Source organism: Mauremys mutica, chromosome 21 (genome assembly GCF_020497125.1).
Source record: "Mauremys mutica isolate MM-2020 ecotype Southern chromosome 21, ASM2049712v1, whole genome shotgun sequence".
NCBI lineage: Eukaryota > Metazoa > Chordata > Testudines > Geoemydidae > Mauremys > Mauremys mutica.
The window spans coordinates 2,381,762-2,407,040 of NC_059092.1; the positions used below are offsets into that span (position 1 = coordinate 2,381,762).

Below are 25,279 nucleotides of genomic sequence, written 5' to 3' on the forward strand. Positions count from 1 at the left end.
ATGCGGGTCCTCACTTTGAAACCGCCCAGTTTCAAGTGAGGGTAGACTCCTGACATGGTGTCTCAAGAAGAACATGAATCCTCCTGCCTGTTTCTTTCAAATTACTTGAATACAAATGCTATTGGCATTTATCAGACACTGGTTTATGGTCCCACAGCCCTAAAAATGCACCTGTCCACTATTCTTGGTTTTGCCCACCACTTGAGCTCTGAGCAAACCTAGTGCCTGGGTAGAGTGATAGATCTTGTTCCACATACACCAGGGACTAGTGTCGGGCAGTCTCTGGGAATGTGCGTTTATCCAGAGTCTGTGCATTTAGACTATGAGCATAATGGGCATTTATCCAGAGTCCCTTCTTCTGCTGCTTGTCAGAATTCCACAGTTTCAGTCAATTCACCAGAATATACTCCCCAGTCCCTGTCCTTTCTACCTACGCACCTTGAGAGATTGCTTGACTTTTAAAGGAGACTAGTGCAGACCTTTGGAAAGCATTGGCAGGTTATGCTTCCTTTGACAATGACATTTACTCTAAAGAACACTGTCAACATAGTTATTGCTTTGTGTCTTTCACAGCTAGTTTTTGATAATGTCAGTAGAGGCTCTAGTTTCTGCTCATTCAGCAAAAGCTATCACCCTAAAAGTAGCAGTAATAATAAAAAAAACCTTATGGCCTAATTCTGCAGTCCTTAAACTCCCATTGGGAGTTTTGCTTGATTACGGACTGCCAAATTTGCCCCTTACATTTTATATTCTTCCTTTCACCTCTGAGCATCCCCCAAGCAATTTCCAAAATTAAGATTTATGTAAGAAATCTTTCACCTGTCACTGAAATGCAGCCACTTCTGGGGTCGAGTGTGAAATCTAACAGCACATAGCATCACAACACGACAGCCTGGGATGGCAAATGAAGAAGCATCCATTATCTAACAGAAAAGGGACAGCTTGAAGTATATGTCAGTCTGCATAACTTGTGGGGCTGTGTCTTGGAGATGAAGACAGACTTGTAACCCAAATTGCTGCCTCAGGGATATATCACGAAGAGACACCAGATCCAGTCTGAATCTCTGCAAGGACTGTTCGCATCCTTACACTCCTCCTGCCTTTCTCCTCCAGCTCACTGCTTGTTAAGATTAAGTGTGTCATTTGACGGAAGGGGGTCTCTGGCTTAGAGACTTCTGTGCTTCAGGCAGCATCACAAGGCTTGTCAGCCCTTCTCCTCTCCCTGCCTTAGCTGTGTGTTAAGAAACCTTGTCCCACTGTGCTTTTCAATATAATTTTCTGAGAACTTTTTTATTTGGTCTCCTGATCTCTACTTAATTGCTTGCTGAATATGTCTATTCATGGACAGCAGTGAGATCTTGATTATATCTATTCAGGGAAAGTGCTACCTCCTAAAATTCAACACAGGAAGCTGGTTCTATTGCATGGTGGTTATGGGTCACAATTACCAATAAGTTATTTCAAGACACATGTCTGGCTGCCTCTAAAACAGTTACCATCGCTAATACCCGGTTCCTTTCTTTGGTGTCATGTGCACGCCTCAGAGAATTGAATAGGAGATTGTTGCAAAAGGGCCTTAACTAAAGCTGATCTCATTCCATCTGTCCGATTTATATTCAGGTTCTTATGCTGTACCCGTCCCTGTAGACGCTGATTGGTACTCGTATCCAAACAGAGCCCAGAGGGTTATTCTGTTGCCTTTCTAGTAGTGCATTCCCCCATTCCTACACTCTTGCCTTGCATGTGACTTGTTAGAGCGCTCTCCCTCATGCCTGCTTTGATTTGGGCTTCGAAGTGCTCACCTTCACCAGCTGGAGATCGATGTCTGCGCAGCCTCTTTCAGTCAGGAAAAGTTATTTAGTGCCAGTCACATAACCAGAGTGCCCCTGAAGAACTTTCTGACCAACAAGCTGTTTCAAAATCTAATATGGAGCAACACGCAGGTTGTGTGATGAGATGTAGTTGCTGGTTAGGTGCATTTACATAAGGGACAGACTCTTCCTCTGTTTCACATGTATGTCTGCAACCAGATTCTAATCTCTGCTATTTATCACTCGTGGCTGCACATCTGCTATTAGACTCTGACCCAGGATGTCTCTTTGCTGGGGCTCACCATTAGTCTCTAGATTCTGCAGCCACAGGGAAGAACATGCCTTGAAAATGGCTGCAGCAGTTTCTGTTCTGCCTGCTGCTATTACACAGATTCCCATTCCCTCCTGCCAATGGCCAGATACATTTGGGCTTATGGTTTCTAATATAAAGAAAGGTTTCAGAGTAGCAGCCGTGTTAGTCTGTATCCGCAAAAAAAACAGGAGTACTTGTGGCACCTTAAAGACTAACAAATTTATTGTAGCATGAGCTTTCGTGAGCTAAAGCTCACTTCTTCGGATGCATAGAATGGAACACACAGACAGGAGATATTTATACATACAGAGAACATGAAAAGGTGGAAGTATGCATACCAACAGGCAGAGTCTAATCAATTGAGATGAGCTATCGTTAGCAGGAGGAAAAAAAACTTTTTGAAGTGATAATTAAGATGGCCCATAGAAGTTCTCCTCACACCTTCTATGGGCCATCTTAATTATCACTTCAAAAAGTTTTTTTTCCTCCTGCTAACGATAGCTCATCTCAATTGATTAGACTCTGCCTGTTGGTATGCATACTTCCACCTTTTCATGTTCTCTGTATGTATAAATATCTCCTGTCTGTGTGTTCCATTCTATGCATCCGAAGAAGTGAGCTTTAGCTCACGAAAGCTCATGCTACAATAAATTTGTTAGTCTTTAAGGTGCCACAAGTACTCCAATATAAAGAAAGACATTTCTGGTATGGGGACCGAAGAAGGATAAAGGGCCAACATGATGAGGCTGTTGCTCCCATAGCAACTTCTGAGACCGGTTTGAAAAATTCCTGAACCTATGTGGAGTCACTCTAGTTAAAAACCAATCATCTGGACTGATCAGAGTTTTCACACAAAGGCACTTCTGCCATCTTAGAAACCCCGTGTGCTGTGTGGTCATGAAGAAGCTGTCATGCTGGGTCACGTGGAAGCCGTGTGTTCACTACCCGTTTAATGTCACAGGCAGGTTCAGTTTTGGACCACAGTCTCCCAACCACCAGGTGCTGCAGAGCACATTCCTCCAGAATTTCATTGATACTTTTGGGTACCCAGGAGAGACTAGATCCTTCCCACACTGGTTCTTTCAACAAAGTGACCATCTTTGGCCAGTGTTTCCGCTCCCTCTACCCCATCCTCATCCTGCATGACCAACTGCTTGAGCTCCATTTCTATAGCCTCATGTCTCACTCTCATTGTGCAATCCAAAAACAATCCCAACACGTTTCTCTGCATGAACAGCAGCAGGTTGCTAAGCAACAGCCTCATCACGTTGGCCCTTCATCCTTCTTCGCTCACTACTTTTCAGGTTAATAACAGATTCGTTTAGTTAAATATAGGCAGGTCTGTTTCTGCGTCCCATAAATTCAGCAAACTCACTCTGCATATCTCATGTTAGTGGCTCTCATTAAATACATTATGCACATTGGCTTTTCCATCCTTGAGCAAACTCCTCCAGTTTGCACAGTTAACATTAAATTCCTATTAGCACTTATTGAAACGGAGGCAGCCTTACTCCAAAAGACCCACGTCTCTGCGGCAGCACAACTATCCCATCCATACAACTGTGTCCTCAATGTACAGAGGGGAGGGATTGCAGCTCAGCAGGCTTCCATCAAAACCCAGTTTATTAGTATTCCTGTCACTGGTCCTAGTGCAACATGGCAATCCCACCTTTGTGTCCCTTTGTGTCATCGGAAGGTGTGAGACTTCAGTAATGGCCCAGAATTGTGCCACGTATTGTTGGCACATCAGTGACTGACCAGCACATGTGCATTGTAGAAATTGCTGCAAGATTCAAACCCTTCCTGCCACTCCTGGGTGTCTTTGATTGGATAGGCTTCCTATGTCTGCAACATTCTGCTTTCTTATTGCGTAGCACGACAGAAATGCTACCCTGTGAATTCTTGGGACCACTAAAACTAACTTTCCATGTAGGACATGATGTCGTCGAGATCATAAGCCATTAGTGAAAGCTCAGGGTGGCCTCTCTGAAATGAGTTAATGGTCTCCGTCTACTTCCTGGTGCTCTCGTCCAATCCCTAGTTCAGACCTCCACCAGATTAGCAATGACTGCTGTGCTTGTTGGCCATCTGAGCACAGAGGACAAATGTTTGTAGAGCCAAAAAGATTGAGCCTAGAGACCTGGTCTCTGCAGGACAGGAGCAGGACACACAGGTTATGGGTGATGGCGGGGGAGCTTACACTGTTGCAGTCCAAGCTGTCCCTGTTCTAGGGATCTGAGACTTCATTCCTCAGGGTTGTCAAAAAAAAAAAAAGCTTCAAATTCACACTGACTGTTTTTTTTTGTTAACTCTGACAGAAACCCTTTCGTTTGTTTGTTTACTGCGTTTGTTTACTGGCGATTGAGACATGCCTTTCTCCTCCTCTGATGTGAACCACCTCTGGAAGCATGTCCCACCCCACCACTGCTCAGCCTGCGTCCTGGTCTAGAGCATGTTTTATGTTCAGTGGGAGCCGGCTCCAGCACAGTCATCGGGACTGTGCTGCGCCTCCCTGCTTGTCTGTACTGAGCTGCCTGTGTGGGTCTCAGCAGTGTCCTCATGTCGCGTGCCCAGTCTGGTAAAGGTTTTGTTCTAATGCTAGAGCTGGTCTTGCTGTCTCCTCTTAGGGTGATTTATACAAAAATACCTTTATAGTTGTGCTCGTCCGGCCCAGACTTGCATGCTGGGGGCGCTGTTCCCGCAGCACAGCTCCCTTAATAGGCTTAGAATGAAAGTCAGAGTGACACAATCACTTCCCTTGTTCAAGAGGGCTTCCTAGAAGGTAGTGAGAACTGTTCCAGGCAGCAAGAGGAACAGATTTCCAGGTACAGAATCCAGAACCGCCGGGTACCTTTATTAGCCATCTCAGCAGAGAAGCAAGGACTCAGTGGGACACAATTATTAGAACTTTCCTGCAGGCTGTAGCGGAGATGCACACCGGTGGCAGGCGAGCATAGGTAGCTTGCACTGCTGTTGTATGTGCACAGCTACATGCTGTACCTGCCTTGCGGGAAAGAGCGGATTCAATGCCCAAGAGCTGCCACTCTGGCACATTGCACAAGCAGAGCTCAGTTTTGTTTCTTTTTAAACCTTAGTCCAGTTTCAGGAGGGGAATCCAGACAGGAGAACTCAGCTAGGTCTCAGCTGAAAAGCAGCGTTCCTTTATCTGCCCAAGGTGGTTAATGGCAGACACACCATCCCTCTCCACCCAACCCAGATGCAGAATGCAGTGTGCTGTGACAATCCAAAAGGTGGGACACCGAAATCATTCATGAAGGAAACTCAAAATGCTGGGAGATTCCTGCCTTCAGTGTTGGTGCTGATGGTGCTTTCAGTCTCATGAGACCCAATTGCTGATATCATTAATTTTCAGCAATAACATTAAGGGGACACCATCTTTGTGTGGCCCAAGATAACTTTGGGACTAAAATGAAATGAGGAACATTGGAGAAATATGGATCTCATACACACACACGGGTGCACTCACACACAGGACATTGAAAGAACTAAGTCCATTTGCAACTTTATAATTAACCCTTTTGGCTCCTGATTTCTCTGCCAAGAGCAAGCTGGCTTCAAAGCTGTCTGGTTTGGTATGTGACCAAGTGTTAGAAAAGCTGAATGAAAAATCTGAATTATTTTGCTGACAGCTGCACTCAGTGAGTGGAGACTGGCTGTGGAGTGATAGAATGTCAGGAAAAATTAATCTCTGAACAGGCCTGGACATTTGCGCAGTTGGCAATCTAATTTTACCTTTGTCTCAAGCAATCTTTCCAGATGGACACTAGTTTTTAGTATCAGTTGGAAGGTAGCAGTGTACTCCAACCTCTGACTCCACCTTCGACTTCTGTGTTATATTTAATAAACAGCTGGAAACTATCTTATGGTAAATTCTTCTGGGATATTTTTCCTAAAGAGCGACTAATGCCTCCTGGAGAACTTTGAAAAAAAATCTGTTTAAAAACAATCCTGCTTGCTTGTAGCCTAGACTTTTTAGACTTCTTTGGATTTTATAACACATTTACATGGAAACAGAGTTAGTGTAGGGCAATAGAAATCTGGACTTTGTATTTTAATTTTTGTCCCAGTATAAAGTTTTTCAGTGTTTTTTGGGAGGTGTTAACATCAGTTAATCTTGAGTAGAAATATATCTGACATTCTCAATGTTTTGTAATGGTTTTAAACTAAAAGATCAGTGCAAAGCCTAGTAATTTCTAAAATGACACTGAACCCTGTGTTCAGTGATGGGAGAGCTCACTCAGTCAAGCTGCTTTAAACTGAGTTGATTTATTGACCAAGAGTGCAACAGAAACTGACAGAACATTTCCTCAGCTGGTGTGGGAATTGGCACCTTACAGGCTTCAAAGGGGTGTGTATGGGGGGGAACATAGGCGATAAGAATGACTTGGGATTTGTTATGTTGTGTGTATATGTGTACAGAAATGGTGTTTTCCTGTGGTGGAAGAGGAGATTGGAAATCAGGAGATCTGAATTCTTATCCGGGATCTGCTGCTGACTCCCCAGGTCTCTTAACCTTGTGCCACCTCAGCTTCCTCTCCTGTGAAGTTTACTCACTTCACAGGCATGCTGAGAGTCACAATTAGTTAGCCCTTAACAATGCTTCTGTGGGAGTTGGGTGCTAGATTCCTTTGAAAAGTCCGGCCTCATTGTGTTGGGATGTTGGACGCAGGTGGAACAAAACATAACACGTGCTCCCTCCCTTCCCTGCTTATTGTTTCAGTGTTCAGGTTGTTGTGAGGAGGAGGAGTGTTTGAGCTGTCGAGGAGTGATGCTGTGCTCTGTAATGCTGCCCAGAGCGACCAAGTGCAGGGAGACAACAGTGGTTCTGGCTGAACATACGTCATGAGTGCTTCTGCCCCTTCACGAAAAGCTAACTGCATGTGAGGGGAGGAAATGAGCATCCAGAGAGTGCACAGACCCGCTTGAACAAATCTAGGTTTGCTCAAGAAGGGCCTTTTAGGGTTATCTGTAAAAGGCCTGCCCCCTTCCCTTTATTTTTAAGTGTACCTAGAAATCCCCTTCAGTGTTCATGTTGGACGGAAGCTGGAAGTTAGTGCAATGATGGCGATTATTTGGGGCAGCACCTGTGGCTGTTTTTCTGATGTAAGCGACGGATCACATTGTAAAGCAGCAGGCAGCTGGGAGACTACGCTACACAAACAGACTCCTGAACAGAATCCACCAATCAGCTCCCATCAGTCTCCAACCCCTGCCAGAAGCCCAGAGGCATGTGGAAGCTTTTAGTGGAGTTTTTTTTTTTAATCCCACATTGTTCCTTAAAAAAAGTAACATCTTCTGATAGCAGCAATCCCCTTTCTCCCTAAACTCTGCGGTAGAATAACCGACAGAGACATCCTTAAGGTGCCTCCTTGCCTTGGGTTTAAAAGACAGAACTTTTATTGTCACGGGGCATCGTGTAGTGGAGCCCCCCGCAGTGGGAATTATTGCGTAAGTAAAACGGACACTGTGTGAGCTGATGTGCTACCTAAAGGGCTACCCAGTCATTCAAACGCTCCAGACTGAAGCGCACTTAGACGCTGATTCCTGCCACTGGAGTTACCTGCCTTTCCGTTTTGAATGGATAAAGGGGACATCTTCACCTGAAAGAGCTAGTGCTGTGCACTGCTAGAGCAATGGTGTTGCCTATTTTGGCCAATAGGACAGCTGCTATATCATCCCATTTATTAAAAGGGACATAAGAATTAATTCTGTTCTGGGATGCATCCAATGGATTAATTCTCCAGCAGTTCCTGCTAGGTGTCTCATGGCTGCAGACCCTGCTTATTCACTGTAATCAGAACTGATGCTTGTTTTACCTATTTAGAAGTTGATCGTAATTATAAGTGCACAGCAGGACTTGGTACAATCTGTTAGGTCAGATCCGTGTTAAAGATAATCACTCGTGCAGCATGTACTTCTCTTACAGCGTGAATAACTTTTTTCCTAGCTACTCTTGGAGAAGGACTGAGCAGATGTTGCACATAAGCTCTGAAGCGCTCAAAAAATACCGTCATTTTACATGAAACAGATTAAAGCGAGTAGCTGTGAAAGAGGCTGTATGCAAAAGATAATTCTGCATCCCAAACTGATGCAAAGACCATTTTATTCTTGTCTTTTTTACTTCATTGGAGGTTCTCTCCCCCTCTGAGACTCGCATCAGGACTTCATGGCCAAAGAAGCTTGGACAGACGTCCCATCAGTCCGGCTGCTTGTCGTGCCACAAACTGATGTCTTTTGCTCCTTACACAATAGACGTAATGTGAAGAAACTACACGGGGATGTTGAGGGGGTCCAAATACCAGTGCTACATGTACACAACATTGCAGGGCCTAGCTAAACACCTGCTGCTCTGGTTGGGTCCCGGTGGTTTCTAACACAGTGAGAGCCACTGGAGGGTTCACAAACTGTTTAAAGCAGTGGTCCCCAATGCGGTGCCACTCTGTGTGCCCGTGTACTGTCCGGCGGACAAGCATCCGCTGAAATGCCGCCGAAAAGCGGCGTCACCAAGAGGCGCCGCCGCCGAAATGCCACTGATTTTCGGTGGCATTTCGGCGGATGCTTGTCCACCAGCCACGGTCCTCGGTGGCTTGTTGTCCGCACCCGCCACCCGGAAAAGGTTGGGGACCACTGGTTTAAAGGGATGATACCTAGTTCCTATAGACCACACCAACCCTGCTGTTCTGGGCAGCAACAGTCAGAATTCTGAAATCAAACTGAAATCTTGCCTTTGCCATTGCTAGAGGCTGGCAAACAGGGTTGGGGGATTGGAGAACTGACACGAGGCTCTCTCACTTGCACTGGGTGGTTGACATTCTTTCCAGTGTGTTTCTGCCCCTCCTGATACCAGTGTGTGGTAGAAGTTGCAAAATGCTACAAGTTGGGCTCTTCCTGTGGCATATACAAGGCATCCGAGAGCAGAAAGGGTATAAATCCCCCAGGGAGACCTGTTCTCCTGAGATGTACAAGGCAGTTTGACAAACCTAACAGGATGGGATACTTCAGAGAGGATCTGGAACAACAGCGGAATGTTTGGATGCTTACATCCTGGGTTTAAAAGCACAGTCCCCTATTTAAGCCATCCTTCAGATGTCCCGTCTTTTCGGTCTCCCCCTTCTCCAATCAGTACTGGCAGGTTCTGCTGCTGGCCGGATCCCTGCTCGCCAGCCACTCCCCCACCAGTGGTGAGTGGGTGAAGGGGGGTCCAGTGGCCGACGAGGGGGTGTGCGTGCAAGGCTGGTGGTGGGGCGAAGATACTGCGCGCGGGGCCAGTCGCTCCCCCTGCTGGTCCTTCGGCGCAGCCCCCGCTGCTTGTTGGCTCTCGGCCAGCAGGACTCTGCCCCCCATCCCGTTACCGGCCGGCACTGGCTGCAAGCTGCGGTGGTTGGTGAGTGCGGGCAGGTGGCAGCAGTTATGTGTTGGCCCTTTATGTGCTTCCCCTCTCACTGTCCTCTCCCTGCTTTGCCCCTTCACCCCCCAGTCCCGCTGCTCCTCCATATCCCCCCCCCCGACAGGGCACATCCTGCTCCCAGCGCCGTGCAGAGACCAGCCCTTGGTCAGAGTGCTCAGCTCACCAGCAGCCTGGCCGGCAGGCACCTTCCTTCCCCCGCTGCCTCTGGCTGGGCCAGTGCCCTGCGAAAGGCCAAGAGGCTCCAGCCCAGGGTGCTGGCCAGGAGGAGCTGAGCCCGGCATGTGCCAAAGCCCCGCACAGCGCTGGCCTGGGGCAGCCTCTCCACCGCTCAGCTATGCTCTGGGGGGGGGGGTGATTTCCAGCCTGTTCACGCTCCGAACCTGCAGATTGTACAGTAACCCCCACGGCAGGGGCTTATCACCCTCTTCACCCCCCTCAACCACACTGGGTCCTGCCCCCAGGGAGGGTGGGGCTGCTCCGTCCCCTAGGCACCCTCCCCTGCTGAGCCCCCTCTCTGGCTGGTTCCCTGAAGCCCCCGCAGTCAGGTTCCCTGGGCCCTGGTGCACAATGCAGCCTGAGGGCTTAACCCCTTCCTGCCCCCGCTGTAGCCAGGGGACAGGAGGCGGCTGGGTTCTGTCGGTGGCCAGCAGCAGCCTGGGTATGTTAGCTGCCTTTCGACACTGTGCGGGTAGGAAGGGACAAGCTGCTTCCAGCCGGGGCTGGGGGTGGGTGGGAAGTGAGCTCTGCAAAGACACAGGCCAGGTCATCCCTTCCCTCCCCTCCTCCTCCTCTGCAGCTGGAAGCAGCGCCTGTCCCTTCCCTCCCACCCAGTGCCGAAAAGCTGCTGCTGGCCACGTTCTGGCAGAAATCTGGGGAAGGGGCCATGTGACCCTGTGTGCTTCTCCCCTCGCGTGTTGTCTCAGGAAGACGTGGTGCCAGGTACCAGGAGAGGCGGGTCCATCCTGGGGGCCCAGCCAGGCATGGAGGGCAGAGAGGGTCGGGTCAGTTGGTCACCCTAGCGGTGTGAGAGAGGTGTACGGGAATGTGTCTGCGTCACCCCTTCCCCATGTAACCCTAAAGCCTTAAAGGTAAGAAGGTAAATAAAAAGAATCCAACTCTGCAGTATTACTTTTTAACGGGCTCAGTCAGCTTGATGCTGATTTGAACGTTTGTACGATTGCCGTTGAATTCGCTTGAAGATAAGTAATTTTACCAGTTGTCCCATATTCAGCATAGGGAAATGTGGTCATCCTAGCTTTACTAAACCATTTGAAAGTGACCCACTGCCAGTAATCACAGTACTGCTGGGCAGACTCGGCCTTTCTTTACTATTAACCATACTTGTCTTCTCCCATGTAGGCAATCTGTTAAAATCTTCTCCATCACTCTGCTCTTGCATATATCTACATCACTGATCTAGTGGCCTATGAACTGATTAGCAAGACACCTCTTCTGCGCCTTTCCTGTGCTGACAACTACTGAGCCTTGTGCATTCTAATAATGACCCTCTTTAATGGCCAAATCCATTGTAATCGAAAGAACACAGTAATTTAGGCCTAAGGGAAACTCACTAGTTTCCTTGGGAAATGTTCCCAATTAAATATCTGGACTGTGTGAATTAGAGAAAGCAAAACTACGTCTCAGCATTGCCACAAAACATCTGTGCTTGGAGTCTGTGCGAAAGGATTTCTCGCTTAGTAGAAGAGCAAGTTCATCTAGTGCCAGAGAAGAAGTAGATCAGCCAAAGATAAACACAACAAAACCCAGGCAATGAATGTACAAACAGATGAAATAGTGACAAGAAATAATAGAAGAGCCATGAAAACCTTAAGTATCCCAAAACGTTCACGTCTCATTAAGCAATCCACTTAGCCAGTACCACATGTCTTCAAGGGAAAATGCAGTACTGTCTAGCGATAGACGATCTATGTTTTACAACAGGAAAGTACTAAATGGCAGATTTAGCCTAATTCCCTTAAAAAAAAAAACAACCCTGTGAATCTGGAGAACTGCTACACATTTTTTTTTCCAGGTGACAATCCTATTGCAAAAGTAAGTCAACCAAATGGCTGAAATACAGCATCTCACATCCCCATAGTTAAGTGCCTTCACCAGATCGGCTTGGAGGAAGAATTTAATCAGAAAAATTTGAATGATAATTAGGAATCATTTAAGAACAACTTACTAGATGCACAAAAAGCCACAATCCCACAACTGAGGAAGAAGGCCATGCTGGTTAAAAAAACTGCCCTGGTTTACAGAGAAAGTGAAGGCAGCTACAAAAAATAATATATAAGAATGGGAAGTAGATAGTAATGAATGTAAATCAGAAATTAGGAATTATAGACAATTGATAAGGGAAGCCAAGGTACACAAGGAGAACTCTATGGCCAATAAGAAGGATTTTTAAAAATATATTAGGACAGAAGGAAACCTGAAAATGGTATTGGTCCATAACTAGATGGAAATGGTAGAATTGTCAATAATAATGCAGAAAAGGCAGAAGTGTTCAATAAATATTTCTGTCCTGTATTTGGAGGAAAAACAGATGATATAGTCTCATCACATAGTGATAATAGCACTCTTTCCATTCCACTCGAGGCTCTGAAGGATGTTAAAACAGAAGCTGCTAATGTTCGACATTTTAAAATCAGCAGGTCCAGATAACTTGCATCCAAGAGTTTGAAAAGAGCACATTAAATAGATTAAAAACTGGCTAACTGGTTGGTCTCAAAATTGTAATTGTAAATGGGGAATCATCGTCCAATGGGTATGTTTCCAGCAAGGTCCCCCAGAGACTGATTCTTGGCCCTACGCTATTTAATATTTTTATGAATGACCTGGAAGAAATCATAAAATCATCACTGATACAGTTTGCAGATGACACAAAAAGTGGGGGAGTGGTAAATAATGAAGAGGTCAGTTCACTGGTTCAGAGAGATCTGGATCACTTGGTAAACAGATGCAAGCAAACAATATGCATATTTATATGGTTCAATGTAAATATATGCATCTAGGAACAAAGAATGTTGGTCACACTTATAGGGTGCAGGACTCTATCCCAGGAATCAGTGACTGAAAAAGATTTGAGGTCATGGAGGATAATCAACTAAACTTGTGCTCCCAGTGTGATGCTGTGTCCAAAAAAGCTAATGTGATACTGGGATGCAGAAACAGGGAAATCTCGAATAGTAGGAGAGAAGTTATTTTACCTCCATGTTTGGCACTGGTGCATTCCTTGCTGGAATCCTGCATCCAGTTCTGATGCCCACAGTTCAAGAAGGATGTTGATAAATTGGTGAAGGTCCAGAGAAGAGCCACAAGAATGTTTAAAGAATTAGAAAATGTGCCTTGTAGTGACAGACTCAAAGAGCTCAATCTATGTAGTGTAACAAAGGGAAGTTGAGGGATCACTTGATCTGTAAGTACCTACATGGAGAACAAATATTTAATAATGGACTCTTCAATCTAGCAGAGAAAGATACAACACAATCTAGTGGCTGGAAGTTGGAGCTAGACAAATTCAGACTGGAAGTAAGGTGTACATTTTTAAAAGTGAATGTAATTAGCCACTGAGACAATTTACCAAGGGTCATGGTGGATTCTGCATCACTGAATATTTGTAAATCAAGATTGGATGGTTTTCTAAAAGATTTGCTCTAGAAATTCTGTGAGAGACGTTCTCTGACCTGTCTGATACAGGAGCTCAGACTAGATGATCACAGTGGTCCCTTCCGGCCTTGGAATGTAGGAAAACTTAAATTGGCTTTAATGGAAACAAAATTTGGCATTTGATCAATCCGACAGCTAGATCTCTGGCTGTTCTGCAGGCTCACTGCACCCTCTCTTGTCTCTGCTTCCCGGTAGGTGCACCATCTTCACCCCAGATGCTGATTTCCACTCAAGACTATCCTCAAGGACCTGGGGTAAGTGCCTGATGGTGCAACATGTGCCCTCTGCAGTTGCCTTACTGGGACTTTAGATTTAAGCATCAATTATTTTAGTTTGATGAGTCTTTCTCCCTTGGAAAGGGGCCAGAAAGGGAAATGTTGCAGCAGATTTTTGGTTTTAAGTTTATGTTTTCAAATCAATAACAGGTTAAATGTGAAGATTCTAAAGGGGCAGTTTCTCTCTGGTGTAATTCTAGTTAGTTAATGGAGTGACACCACGGAGAAGCGTGGCCCAGTCACTACTGATCAATAAAGGAGTTTGAATCTGACAGAGAAGAGACAGGAAGCAAAGCAGGGGGCTCAGGAGGGGTGACTTGGTTAGAGTGCCAGGAGAGGACGTCAGCAGTGGTCATTTGTGTAGCCCAGGAGAAGGCAGAGAGGAGACATTTATAGCTGTCTTCAGTGAGAGATGACCAAGGTTTAGGCTACTGTAATCTACCCTTGAAGATCATTAGATGAAAAGTCAATATTTCATAAATCATATTTGTACATAATACTGCATGAAAGGCAGGCTTTGAAATAGCCGGTTTGGCTGCTCATCTCTCTTTGATCATATATTTACCTTATTCTCAATTACCATTAAGTTATAAGACTAATAAAAATAATTCTTCTATGGGTTTGTTTGTTTATTAGTTTGTTTGTTTCAGGTTGATTTTTTCCCCATCAATAAGGCCCTGAAAAATACTGTTGTAGAGAACCTGTCTAATTTGGTAGTAAAGTGTGAAATGTCCACACACAAACATGATTAGTGTATAAACTAGAAGGAGAAGTTTAGCGCACACAGCAGCATTTCCTTGAAAATAGCTATTTTCATATAGTGCGATCCAGTTCACTGAGTTATGCCGATATCCCACTGGGTATCACTTTCTAAGGTCTTTGTGGCCAAACTACAACAATTTCCTGCTATAATCCATATCCCCAGAAGCAGCAAACCAGAATCTACATATGTTTTGCTGGGTAGAAATCTCTGAGCTATTCTCAGGCCTTGGACTTTTTATTTTATAAGGGAGTCATTTGCAGCAGACCAGATTTGCAGGCTTTGTTCTATAGCACAGTGGAGGTGTATTGACAATGACGTATAATTTTTGCAGGGATAGTTCTCAGGATTTAAGGCCACATACAAACATAGGCTTTCAATTTGTTGTTTTTCCTTCTTGTTACAGAGATCGTTACACAGTAATATTTTTGATGAAATTTAATACTTCATGAGCATGCGTTATTAGACTGTTTGATCTTGTCAAACGTTTGTGGGTTTCTCTGCAAAATAACATACAGCACACTGCAGCATCAACAGCTGAATTAGAAAACGTAGTTCAGGCGTGTCTGGAACCCTAAGTGTCCGAGCTGGGCTGCGTATCTGAACGGCAGAGGGGTAGCTCAGTTTGGTCATTCCTGACCATTTAAATTTGCACAGACCATTTGAAATAAACTGCCAACATATTTTGGAGTTTCTGGCCCTCCTAATCCATCAAGATTTTCCACAGTCCTTGGCAGTTCCTCCTTCAGCAGCCTCATTAGTAGAGTTAATATCATCATCTTAATTATAATAATTTTCTTTTCAGTTGTCAATATCCCAGTTGTCTGCATCACCCCGTTCTCCTCCTGTAAGCCACTCGTCCAAACCCCCGTTGCAACAGCAAACCGGCTCTCCAGTCCCCCGCTCCCGTGGGATGCGCCGACGTGAACGTGCAGTAAGGGTTCCTAGTTGGGTTTATGTGGTGGCCCCTGCATTGGCTGGCCCTTGCAGAGAGGGATAGTCCTACCTGGGTGTGTATGGAGTGAGTCCCTTCCCACAGAGCTATACAGTCCATGCTAGGCCAGGTTCAATCATTCCTATGGTCATTGCAGCCAAAAATAAATGTGGGGTGTGTATGTGGGAAATCTGACTTCAAAATGTAGACAAGCCAGGTATGTGAGAATGCATGAACTCTGCCTGCTCAGGAGCACTTTCCTTTATGGAGAGGCTGTGGTGGGAATGAGGACTCCTGGGTTCTGCTTGTGCCCTGCCTGGTGATCTGTGCAGTAGAACATATATGAGATAGGAAAGGTGATGCTCATCTTCTGCTCAGCTGAGCAGGGCTGTGATGACAACACTTCTGCTGAGAACAGAGGGGGAATTGCATCTGTTACCCCCGTACTGCCCTGCGAGGGAGACAAGGAGCAGTTTGTGTGAGCGCAGCAGCCTGGGCTGGGCAGCTCCTTCAATGCGCCCTGCAGAGCCCTACCCCTCGCCGCAGTCTATCCCCACCCAGCTGGGGATGGTCCGTTTCATGGGGCCGCCCTTGTTTGTCAGCAGGAGCTCCCAGGTGGAGGCAGCAGCGGTGGCATAACTCACTTGGAGGCTGACCTCAGCCCCAGCTCCTTGCTCCTGGATTCCTCTGCAAGTGACCAGCTGCAGGAGCTGCCGTTCACGCCTGTGCATGCGCCTATCGTTGCCATGGGAACACAGACTGGAAGGTGAGGCTCTAAGGCAGGGCTAATGGTAGCTGGAATGGGAACATGGGAATTGCTGCCTGAGCGATGCAAGCACATGGGGGGGGGGAGTTCAGTGATGTTCAACGGTCCCGCACACGTCATCCTGCCTCCTACTGAAAATGTCCCTAAATGCTTCTGCCTCGCACAGAACCCCGTCTGGAGGATGCTGGGATAGCAGGAGGGACCTGGCAGAAAGGGTCAGGATTCCAATGGCGTCTGGGTCCCAGGAAACTCAAAGCCATTTCTCTTTCAGCTCTAGCTCTGTCCTCACTCGGGCCGCTCTGTCTCGCTTGCATGCCGCTGGCTTTCCAGAAATCCTGGATTGCAACAAGGAGCCAGCAGAAGTTGTAGACCCCACAGACCCTGTGAATTTCAACCCTCAAAGGGAAGAAGCTGACTTCTTGCAAAGCAATGAAATCATTTTGCAGTTCCTTGCCTTCACCAGGTAATGCCCTGAAATCCCACTGCCCCATTTTCAGGTTGGATTCACGTCTCTTCTTGCAGTAGCATCAATTTCCATTCTGATCTGCGTGCTGCTCTTTGGCTTGATGGTTCTGAGAGGTCCTTGTATCCATCTCCCATGTCCCTTCCTTAGGACTTTCACCTTGCTTGGCTGAGGCATGTCTGAGCAACTGCCATGGTAACAAAAGCACCAGAAGTGCCTGTGAGACAATGACTGTTCCATTTTAGATGTTTTATGCATTGAGCCAGTTCCAAATTAATTTTTTTGTTCACATTAGCCAGATTGTAATGTAAAACTAATTACTGAGTAACTCCTTATTTACAGACAGGAAAGCTTCACTTGGAAAGGCTTTTCTGTGATGGTGGTTTTATCTTGATTATGCACCATTTGTGTATTTACCAGACTACAGTGCACTGTAATTCTGAAAGTAAAATACCATTCCCACCTGGTCTTGAAGCTGGGAACTCTGTACCAAAGAGCAGAAGTCACAGGTACTATGAGTTCACTGAAAGCAAAAAAAACCCTTATCCTTCCTGTCATGATGCTTCAAAGGAAGCCTCCCAAACCAGTTTGAATACAGTTAATATCATGGATCTTCTCCAGTTCTTCTGCTTCTCAAATGGTTCACAAGCACTTGCAAAGCACATACAAATTGCTGGGTCTGTAACAAGAGGAGATAATCCAGAGATTTTTTTTTGGTCAAGGATTCCACAGGATGGCATGGGGACAACGTGGCCAAAGACTATGTATTTCACCTTCCAGTTTTACCGTTTCCCACCGGTCACAACACCACGATTGCAGCTGGTGAAGATGGACCAATCTGGGACAGCCAGTTCAGCTGCATCTTCCCATATCTTATTCCAGATCAACAAAGATGGAACCCTTAAGAGTGGTAAGCTCTAGTGGTGGAAGGGTGTTTGAAAAAAGGAGGGATATTACAGCACCTGCCAGATGGTATGTCCTCTGAGGAAGTCCTGGAGGCTCTAGCCAATTGTCTGGGAGTTATATGAGATGTCCAAATACTCCAGGGTCTATGAAGTTTGAAGGGAGACATAGCAGAGCTATATGAAATAATGAACAGGGTAGAGATGGTACATAAGACATTCTGATTTACCCTTTGTCATCATCCTGGGTCAAGGCGCTACTCAATGAAATTAAAAGACAGCAAATTTAAAACAGATACAAGGAAACCTTTTCATATGCCATGTGTAACTAACTTCTGGAACTCATTGCCACAATAAATCATTTAATCCAAGAGTTTAATCGGATTCAAAACTAGACTAGACAAGTATATGGAAAACCAGAATTACAGCAGAGAGGATACAGATTTATAAGTGATATAAATCTCCATGCTAACTGATTGAGTCTAGAAACAAAACCTCCCTATGGCCTGATCATTTTTCAGTTCCTTACTATGGGGTTTCTTGTACCTTCGTCTGAAGTGTCTGCCTGTTGCAGATGGGAGACTGGATCAGATGGACCACAAGCCGCCTAGCTCTAGTCTTTGGGGGCTAAATTCTTCCAATCACCTGGGCCTTGCCCTCGGGTTTAAAAATGAGACCTGAAACGTGTCAATGCTTTAAGCCTTTCTTGCAGTTTATCAGCAAAATTGTTTCTTTCTTGCTAGGCTAGTGTGTTATGGTAAGAGGAAAATCCACTGGGAGAGTTAAATTACATTTTTGAATAGTTCAAATGGGATTTTTGTCAATCAGGTTTAGGCTTAGCTCCAAGTCAAGGTAATGGACTAGTATCTGCTATAATATCAAGTTTCCATTAGTTTATACACCATATAATTAAAAGTGTGCAAAATGTCAAGCCATAAGGCAAAACATCAATAAGTGTCAGTGACACGATTCAGAAATGTAGACTGCTGACTCCAGCGATAGCTAAGCAGATGTACAGAGAGAGACAGCACATCTAAGCAACCAACCTGTAGTAATGCAATCAGATTCTCTTAGCAAAATGGTTTTTTTAATGTCTTATTAAATTCTTGTCCCAAGAGATGCAAAACTAATCTCCCACCTCCTACAGAGCATTTTTAGTTTGTAAAGTTCCTTCCCCATGTGGAATAGTTAATGAAAATTAATAAGGAAAATCCACATTAATTTAATTTTTTGTGGGTGGATGTCAATCCCAAAATGAACTTAAAAGTGACTGATTCAGGGAGTTCATAAATGGTTTCATCCATTATGAGAATGAAATTACTGCTATAAAGAGGAAAGCTGGTCCAGTGGCGAGGGTGCTCATGTGACTTGGCAGACATAGGTTCAATTCCTGCTCTGCCATGGACTTCCTGTGTGACCTTGGGCACAGTCACTCTGTGCCTCAGTTCCCCATCTATAAAATGGGGATAATAGCCCTGCCCTGCCCTGCCTCACAAGGGTGTCGTGGGGATAAATACAGTAAAGAGTGTGAGGTTCTCAGAGACAGTGGTACTGGGAGTCACAGGGGTCCCTTCGATAGCAATGAGTCTCCTGAGAAGCCATGGAGGATTAATTTACTTTGTCAGGAATACATTCTTTTTCCTGCAGAATCTCCAGGGTTGCAGCTAAAGTATATGGTGGATCCTGGTTTTCTGAAGCCAGGAGAACAACGCTGGTTTATACGTTATATAGCTGACCATAACCTACAGATTGATATTTGGGATGGAGATTCTTTGCTCCTCATTGGATCTGCTGCAGTTAAGCTGAAGGTATGAAACTTTTCCCAGACTAAATCCATAGCTGCTGCTAGTGGAGAAGAAAAGGCCAGAATCTCTACTTACAAAGTACAAGAACTCTGGCGAAGGAACCTTCTTTGGTTGGGTTTGTACAGCACTAGGCTTTGTTGCTCTAGAAATAAATATTAAAATAGGAACGATGCCGTAGCTGGCAGGGATGGCTACTGGATAGGGTAAGTTCAGGGAGTTTCTTACAAATGTGCATGAATTTCTTTGGTGTTAAAATTTGAACAATTTGTCATAGTGTGTAAAATGTTCAGAAGAAAGGTAGCGCTGTGAGGTTCCTGGTGCTGCTCGAGGGCCTGCATGGGCAGAACTAGCAAATGAACATTCTCCGCTGATTCGCAGGACAGGCTCACTCTGGCAGCAGCAGCACGTGTTACTTTGGCCCCGCCAGGGTGCCTTATTCTTGTTCTGGAGAACCACAGCCTGCACTGCAAGGTTGGGCCAGTCTCTGTGCCCCTTGACTCCTCTGCTTCTCCACGGAGGTTGCCAACAAAGGGGGAAAACCAGTGCCAAATGGCAGGAAAGGGTTTGTGGTGTAGACCCTTGTCCCCTGGGAAATGGTCTGAGACCCCCTAATTCCCTGCAAACAGGCCACCAAACAGCCCTGGGGGAGTGGGAATTTCTATTCACTGCTAAGCTGTCTGGATTCAGCGCAGTGACCTAGTGGTGAAAGGTTCATATCCTGCTCTGAATCACCTAAAGCATCCAGTCCATCAGGTGCCACTTCCCTCCCCTCACTCCTGAATGCAGTGACCAGTGCTAATGGCCTTCTGTCCAAATGGACAGAACAATTGTCTCCATTTCTAGAGCTTCTTTTTACTATTACACTATGTTAAGTAGGCAACAGTTGTGCTACAGCCAGAAAATATGACTCCTTTGTGTGTGTGGTGGGAATGAGGGGTTTCATTATCAGGTTTAATTGTACAGCAATTTATGTCTCATATGGAAGTTTCTCTGATTCTTGCCTGAGTCAGAGATTCTCAGGCCAGAAGGGACCATTGTGACCATCTAGTCTGACCTCCTGGATAGCACAGGCCAGAGACCTGCCCTGAGTTAAATCCTATCTGAACTAGAGAAGCTCTTATAGAAAAACAGCCAATCTCGATTTAAAGATTTTCATTGCTGGAGAATCTACCACAACCCAGGGTAAGTTGTTCCAATGATTAATTATCCTCACTGTGAAAAGAATGCACCTTATTTAGGGTCTGAATTCGTCTAGCTTCAACTTCTAGGCATTGGAAAGTGTTACACCTTTTCTGCTAGATTGAAGAGCTCTCCATTAGCACATATTTGTACCTCATCTAGACATACACTGTGATCAACTCTCCTCTTACCCTTCTTTTGACAAGCTAAATAGCTTGAGCTCTTTGAGTCTTCCACTATAAAGCATGTTTTCCAATTCTTTGTCATTCTCACGACCGTTCTCTGAACCCTCTCCAACTTTTCAACACCTTTCTTGAATTGTGCACATCAGAACTGGACACAATATTCCAGTACTGGTTGCACCAATGCCATATATAGAGATAATATAACTTCACTACTCCCTACTCGATATTATCCTGTTTACAGCCAAACACTGCATTAGCCACAATGTCCTATTGTTAGCTCATGTTCAGCTGATGATCCATTGTGACCCCAAGTACTTTTCAGTATCACTCTTCCCAGATAGAGTCCTCCCATTCTATAAATATGGCCTATGTTCTTTGTTCCAAGATATAGGACTTTGCATTTGCCCACACTGAAATGCATATTGTTTACTTGTGCCCAGCATACTAAGCAATCCACATCATTGATCTGTCCCCTTTATTGTTTACCACTGTTCCAATCTTTGTATCATCTGCAAACTTTATTAGTGATGATTTTGTTTTATTTCAAGCCATTGATATAAATGTTAAATACCAAGGGACAAAAACTGATCCTTGAGGGACCCAACGAAAAACACATTCTTGATGATGATTCCCCAGTTACAGTTACATTTTGAGATCTATCAGCTAGCCAGTTTTTAATATGTGTCATGCTGATTTTGTATAATTTTAGTTTCTTAATCAAAATGTTGTGTAGTACCAAGGCTAACATCAACACTGTTATCTTTATCAGTCAAACTGGTAATCTCATAGAAAAAAGATATCCAATTAGTTTGACAAGATGTGTTTTCCATAAAACTATTTTGATTGGCATTATTTATATTACCCTCCTTTAATATTTTATTGAGTCCTGTATCAGCCATTATTTTGCCTAGGATTGATGTCAAGGTGACAGGCCTATAATTACCTGGGTCATTTTGTTTACCTTTTTAAATACTGGCACTAGGGATGTAAAAGGTTAACTGGTAAGAATTAGGCTTACCGTTAGCCAGACTTTAACCGTTAACCCCCACGGCTGGCCACACCGGCGTGACCCCAGTCCCAGCCGGGCCATGATTTTTGGGCTGCTATTCTCAGACAGTTCTCAATTACCATTCACATTTTTCTCTTAAGTTCTTCCTCCCAGCTGATTTGTCCCATCTCAAAACAACAACCTCCCAGAAAAGCTCCTTTGAGCTTCACAAAAGCCCGAAGATGTCACAAATGTACACAAGCAAAAAGGTGCTTTAACTGGTGTGGGGTAGTTAGCATGCCATTACCCACTGTATTGTGGGAGTGCAGTACACTTCTCAGTGAGGATGTGCTAGGCAAGTGAGGGGAAAAGTGAAACAAGAGTTTCTTGGAACCTAAAACCAAAACAAAAATAGTAACAGCAAAAAGTTTGTAAATGTGGTTAATGTTTGCAACCCGGGAGCTCAGCATGATCTACAAGAGCAAAGGGTAACACTTGTAGGAACCCAGGAAAGACTGTTGAGGGCTCTTGCATAAGCCAGGAAAAGGTAAGATCTGATTTGAGGAAGGGGAGGTGGTCATGAGAATGTTCATAATTTACCAGATTTCCTTTTATCTCACTGCTTGATGGGAGATCGGAAATGAAACCTACCCCCTTTCCCATCTCTCCTGTGTCACATGCACACACCGGCTCACTGAGACACTTGGCTCTTGAGCACTGGGGCTGCTGGCTTTGGATAAAGCATTTGTTTGGAACCCCCTTTCTCAACTCCCCCAAAGAATTGCATAGACATAACAAACCATTTGCAAGATAAAAACAATGGTCTCTCCTGGGCATGTACCACTTTGGACAATGCCTCCTGACAGTAACAGCTACACACATTTTTTGGCTTCAGGAGATGTTCCTCTTGCCCCACAGCACTTGCTTCGCCAGGGTCGGACAGCAGTTCAGGTCCATCATGAGCTGGAGGTGATGACAACCGAATACGAGCAGGACACAACAGTGATGAGTGGGGACGTTCTCAGACATGGCACTGTGAAGCCCATAGGAGTCTACGCTGTTGTGAAAGGCCGACTTCACCTGAGTTTGGCCAATGTTGGTAAGAATCCCAGTTATTTTGGCTGATTCGCCATGTTTTCTGATGAAAATTCGTTTCTTTCAGAAAGTGAGTAACTCAAGATTTCTCGTGTATTTCAGCATGCTCATTAGAGACTTAACTCTGCTGGTTATCTTCATCATTGCAGTTCTAGCACCATTCTGGGGCATGGCTGGGAATCTCTTTGGTGGCTGGTCTGTTACCTTCCCCCCTCCATTTTCACATAGCGATCACCTCCCAAAACAGAGATGCTTTAACCTGCCCCAGGATGCAATAATACTTTGCACGCTGATGTGATACAGTTGGAAAGCGCTATGCAGGTGCTAAGATAGGAAAATCATGCTGTCCCCGCTGTACAGCTGGGCTACTAAGGTGCTGAGTTTTTAGAGGTGTTGAGTGAGGGTCAATAGGACTTACAGGTGACAAGCACCTCTAAAAATCAGATTTGCACAAGGTGGGTCAGCCAGGAGCAGAGCCCAGTGCAGTGGCCAGCTTTCTGTTCCATGCTCCTTTTCCAGCAATACGATTGCTCGGCACAGCAGTGTGTTAGTTAAAGGTCTATTGAAATGTGATCTCAGTGCTAGTAGCCATGAGAAGTGTTGCCCCACTGGCCTTCAGGACTGAATCTAAGCTCTTTGTGGTGTTCATGAGCTTGTTTGGAAGCTGGCAAAGCTTAGGAGCCTCACACACAAGGGAGGATCCTGACATTGCAACCCGAGGGACATATTGGGTGTCTGGCTAACCCAGAGTTTCCATTAGCCGACTATCAGCATTTTTGAGTTGTGTTGTGTTTGTTCATCAGCCATGAAATGGGAGCTGGGGATAATTTGATGGTGGTGCTAGAAATTTGTCTAATTTCAATGCTTCTGCAAGTGCCTCTGTAGCTTCCGTTAAACACTTCTTTTATAACGCCTCAGGCAGCCATCCCTCAGCACCTGCCTCTGGACCCAAGGGCAGACTGCTCTCGTCTTTCTTCGGAAGTCTGTGAGAGTCACAGCAAGGCTATGCTGGATCAGAATAATAATATTATTATTATTTATTGTTAACTGCCTGTGCCCACTGCCACCAGAGGGTTCTGCACTAAAAATGGCGGTAACTCTTTACAGTATTCCCAAAATTGTTTTATTATGGCAAAGTGAAAAGCACCCCCATGATGCCATTGGAGCAATGGATCTGACCCTACCTGTTCCTGTGCATCTGAGGAAAGAAAATGCTTTTTTGAGACCCAGCAGAGCTCTGGGCTTGGGCTGTTTAGAGAATTTTCAGTTGCTTGAAAAAAATCAACAGGTTCGAAATGCCAGTCTCCTATTATCCTGTACCTACCCTCCGCCTACAATAAGTAATAACACCAGGCTACAGAAAGAGGAGGAAACGCACAGCTCATTACTTCTGGTTTGAGTTTTCTGCCTGCTTGTTTACAAATGTACAAGCTGAGGCAGCTTTGAAACAGACAATATGGAAACAGCCACACTCAATTAGGTGCTAGCAAAATAACTCAGAAACATGGGAGAAACAGACAAGATGCACAAAGCTGTACATATAAGAAAACCAAACTTGTAAGAACATTATGCTTCCTAGAATTTATTAGGTACTTTTTATATATATTTAATTCACCATCTTATAAATGTGCAGTGACTCCAGGTTTTAAAATCTTATCTTCAGAAGAAAGATTAGCTCCATTATATGGTATCTTAAATTGTCATTTTCATACTTTGCCTGCAAGAGTGTGATAAGCTCCTAGGAAGGAGAGTCTGAGATTCATAACCCAGAGAACAGTTCAATGCAAACCCAGCAAAGGAAACTGATTAACAAAGGACAAACGCTAGCAAAACAACAACAAAAACCCACCCATCATACTGTATCAATACAGCTGCCACTCTGATTTCTCTGGAAAAGTTTGTTTGATTTCAAAATAATATTAGTATGTTTTTACAAATCCCTCGTAACACTGGGGCTTGAAGCGTTGAACAGCAGGCCTGTTCTGTAAACTGGATGGTGTTGAGAGAGACAGAAATGGGGCTAAACATAGCCAAATAAGAGCATTTGTATTCCAGTCTTTGCCTGCTACACCCATTTCTGCTTCGTTCTACATCATCAGTTTGAAATCTAGGCAGTTTCAGAAAGCGAGTTCAAAGCAATTTCAGATACTGCCCCTCCCCCTGGGTCCCATTGCCCATTTGCATGGTTGTGCAACCTCATTTTCCTGTGCTTTTTTAAATGCTCTTCCTCCTGGTTGCCGTGTGAAAGACCCACACAAACAATAAAAGGAAACTGACCATCCGGGAGCAGCAGCAATTCTGACTAAACATGAAGTGCTGTCATATGCACAGTAAACAAACTGGAAAAGATGTCTTAAATCTCCTTCAGTTCTAGTAATCTTGGCTGTTACTCATAACATTCTCCATCAAAGTGATTTTTTTAAATTGACCATAACCCTTTAAACTGAGCTGCAGAAAAAGAAGCTTCTGCTACTCAGAGTGGCTAATCCTTCTATTGCCATTCACACTGAAGCGCTGGGAGGGATTAGCTGTAAATGGAGTTAAATGGCATCTTTATAGCATGATATTTTTCTGATTTTTGGTGCTTTAGAAATGATCAACAAGGTAATTTTAAATAACAAAGTTCATATCTCTCAGAGATGAGCTCCGTAGGGTTGCAGGTTTCCAGTGGGAGAATGTGTGAACTACTGTAAGCCCAGGAG

At 44.9% G+C, this 25,279-nt stretch overlaps 1 protein-coding gene across 4 annotated transcripts in view; it reads left to right on the forward strand.

Moving 5' to 3' along the window:
- Nucleotides 1-25,279, forward strand: part of NPHP4 (nephrocystin 4) — a 100,933-nt gene that overhangs the window by 53,018 nt on the left and 22,636 nt on the right. For 3 of the 4 annotated variants that reach the window (XM_044996241.1, XM_044996238.1, XM_044996239.1), the window contains exons 13-19: nt 13,421-13,479; nt 15,066-15,194; nt 15,797-15,960; nt 16,232-16,423; nt 17,146-17,333; nt 18,973-19,133; nt 22,401-22,581. In XM_044996241.1, coding sequence (XP_044852176.1) covers nt 13,421-13,479; nt 15,066-15,194; nt 15,797-15,960; nt 16,232-16,423; nt 17,146-17,333; nt 18,973-19,133; nt 22,401-22,581 — 1,074 coding nt within the window. The remainder of the gene's footprint in view (nt 1-13,420; nt 13,480-15,065; nt 15,195-15,796; nt 15,961-16,231; nt 16,424-17,145; nt 17,334-18,972; nt 19,134-22,400; nt 22,582-25,279) is intronic. The other variant, XM_044996240.1, reaches the window with a different exon arrangement.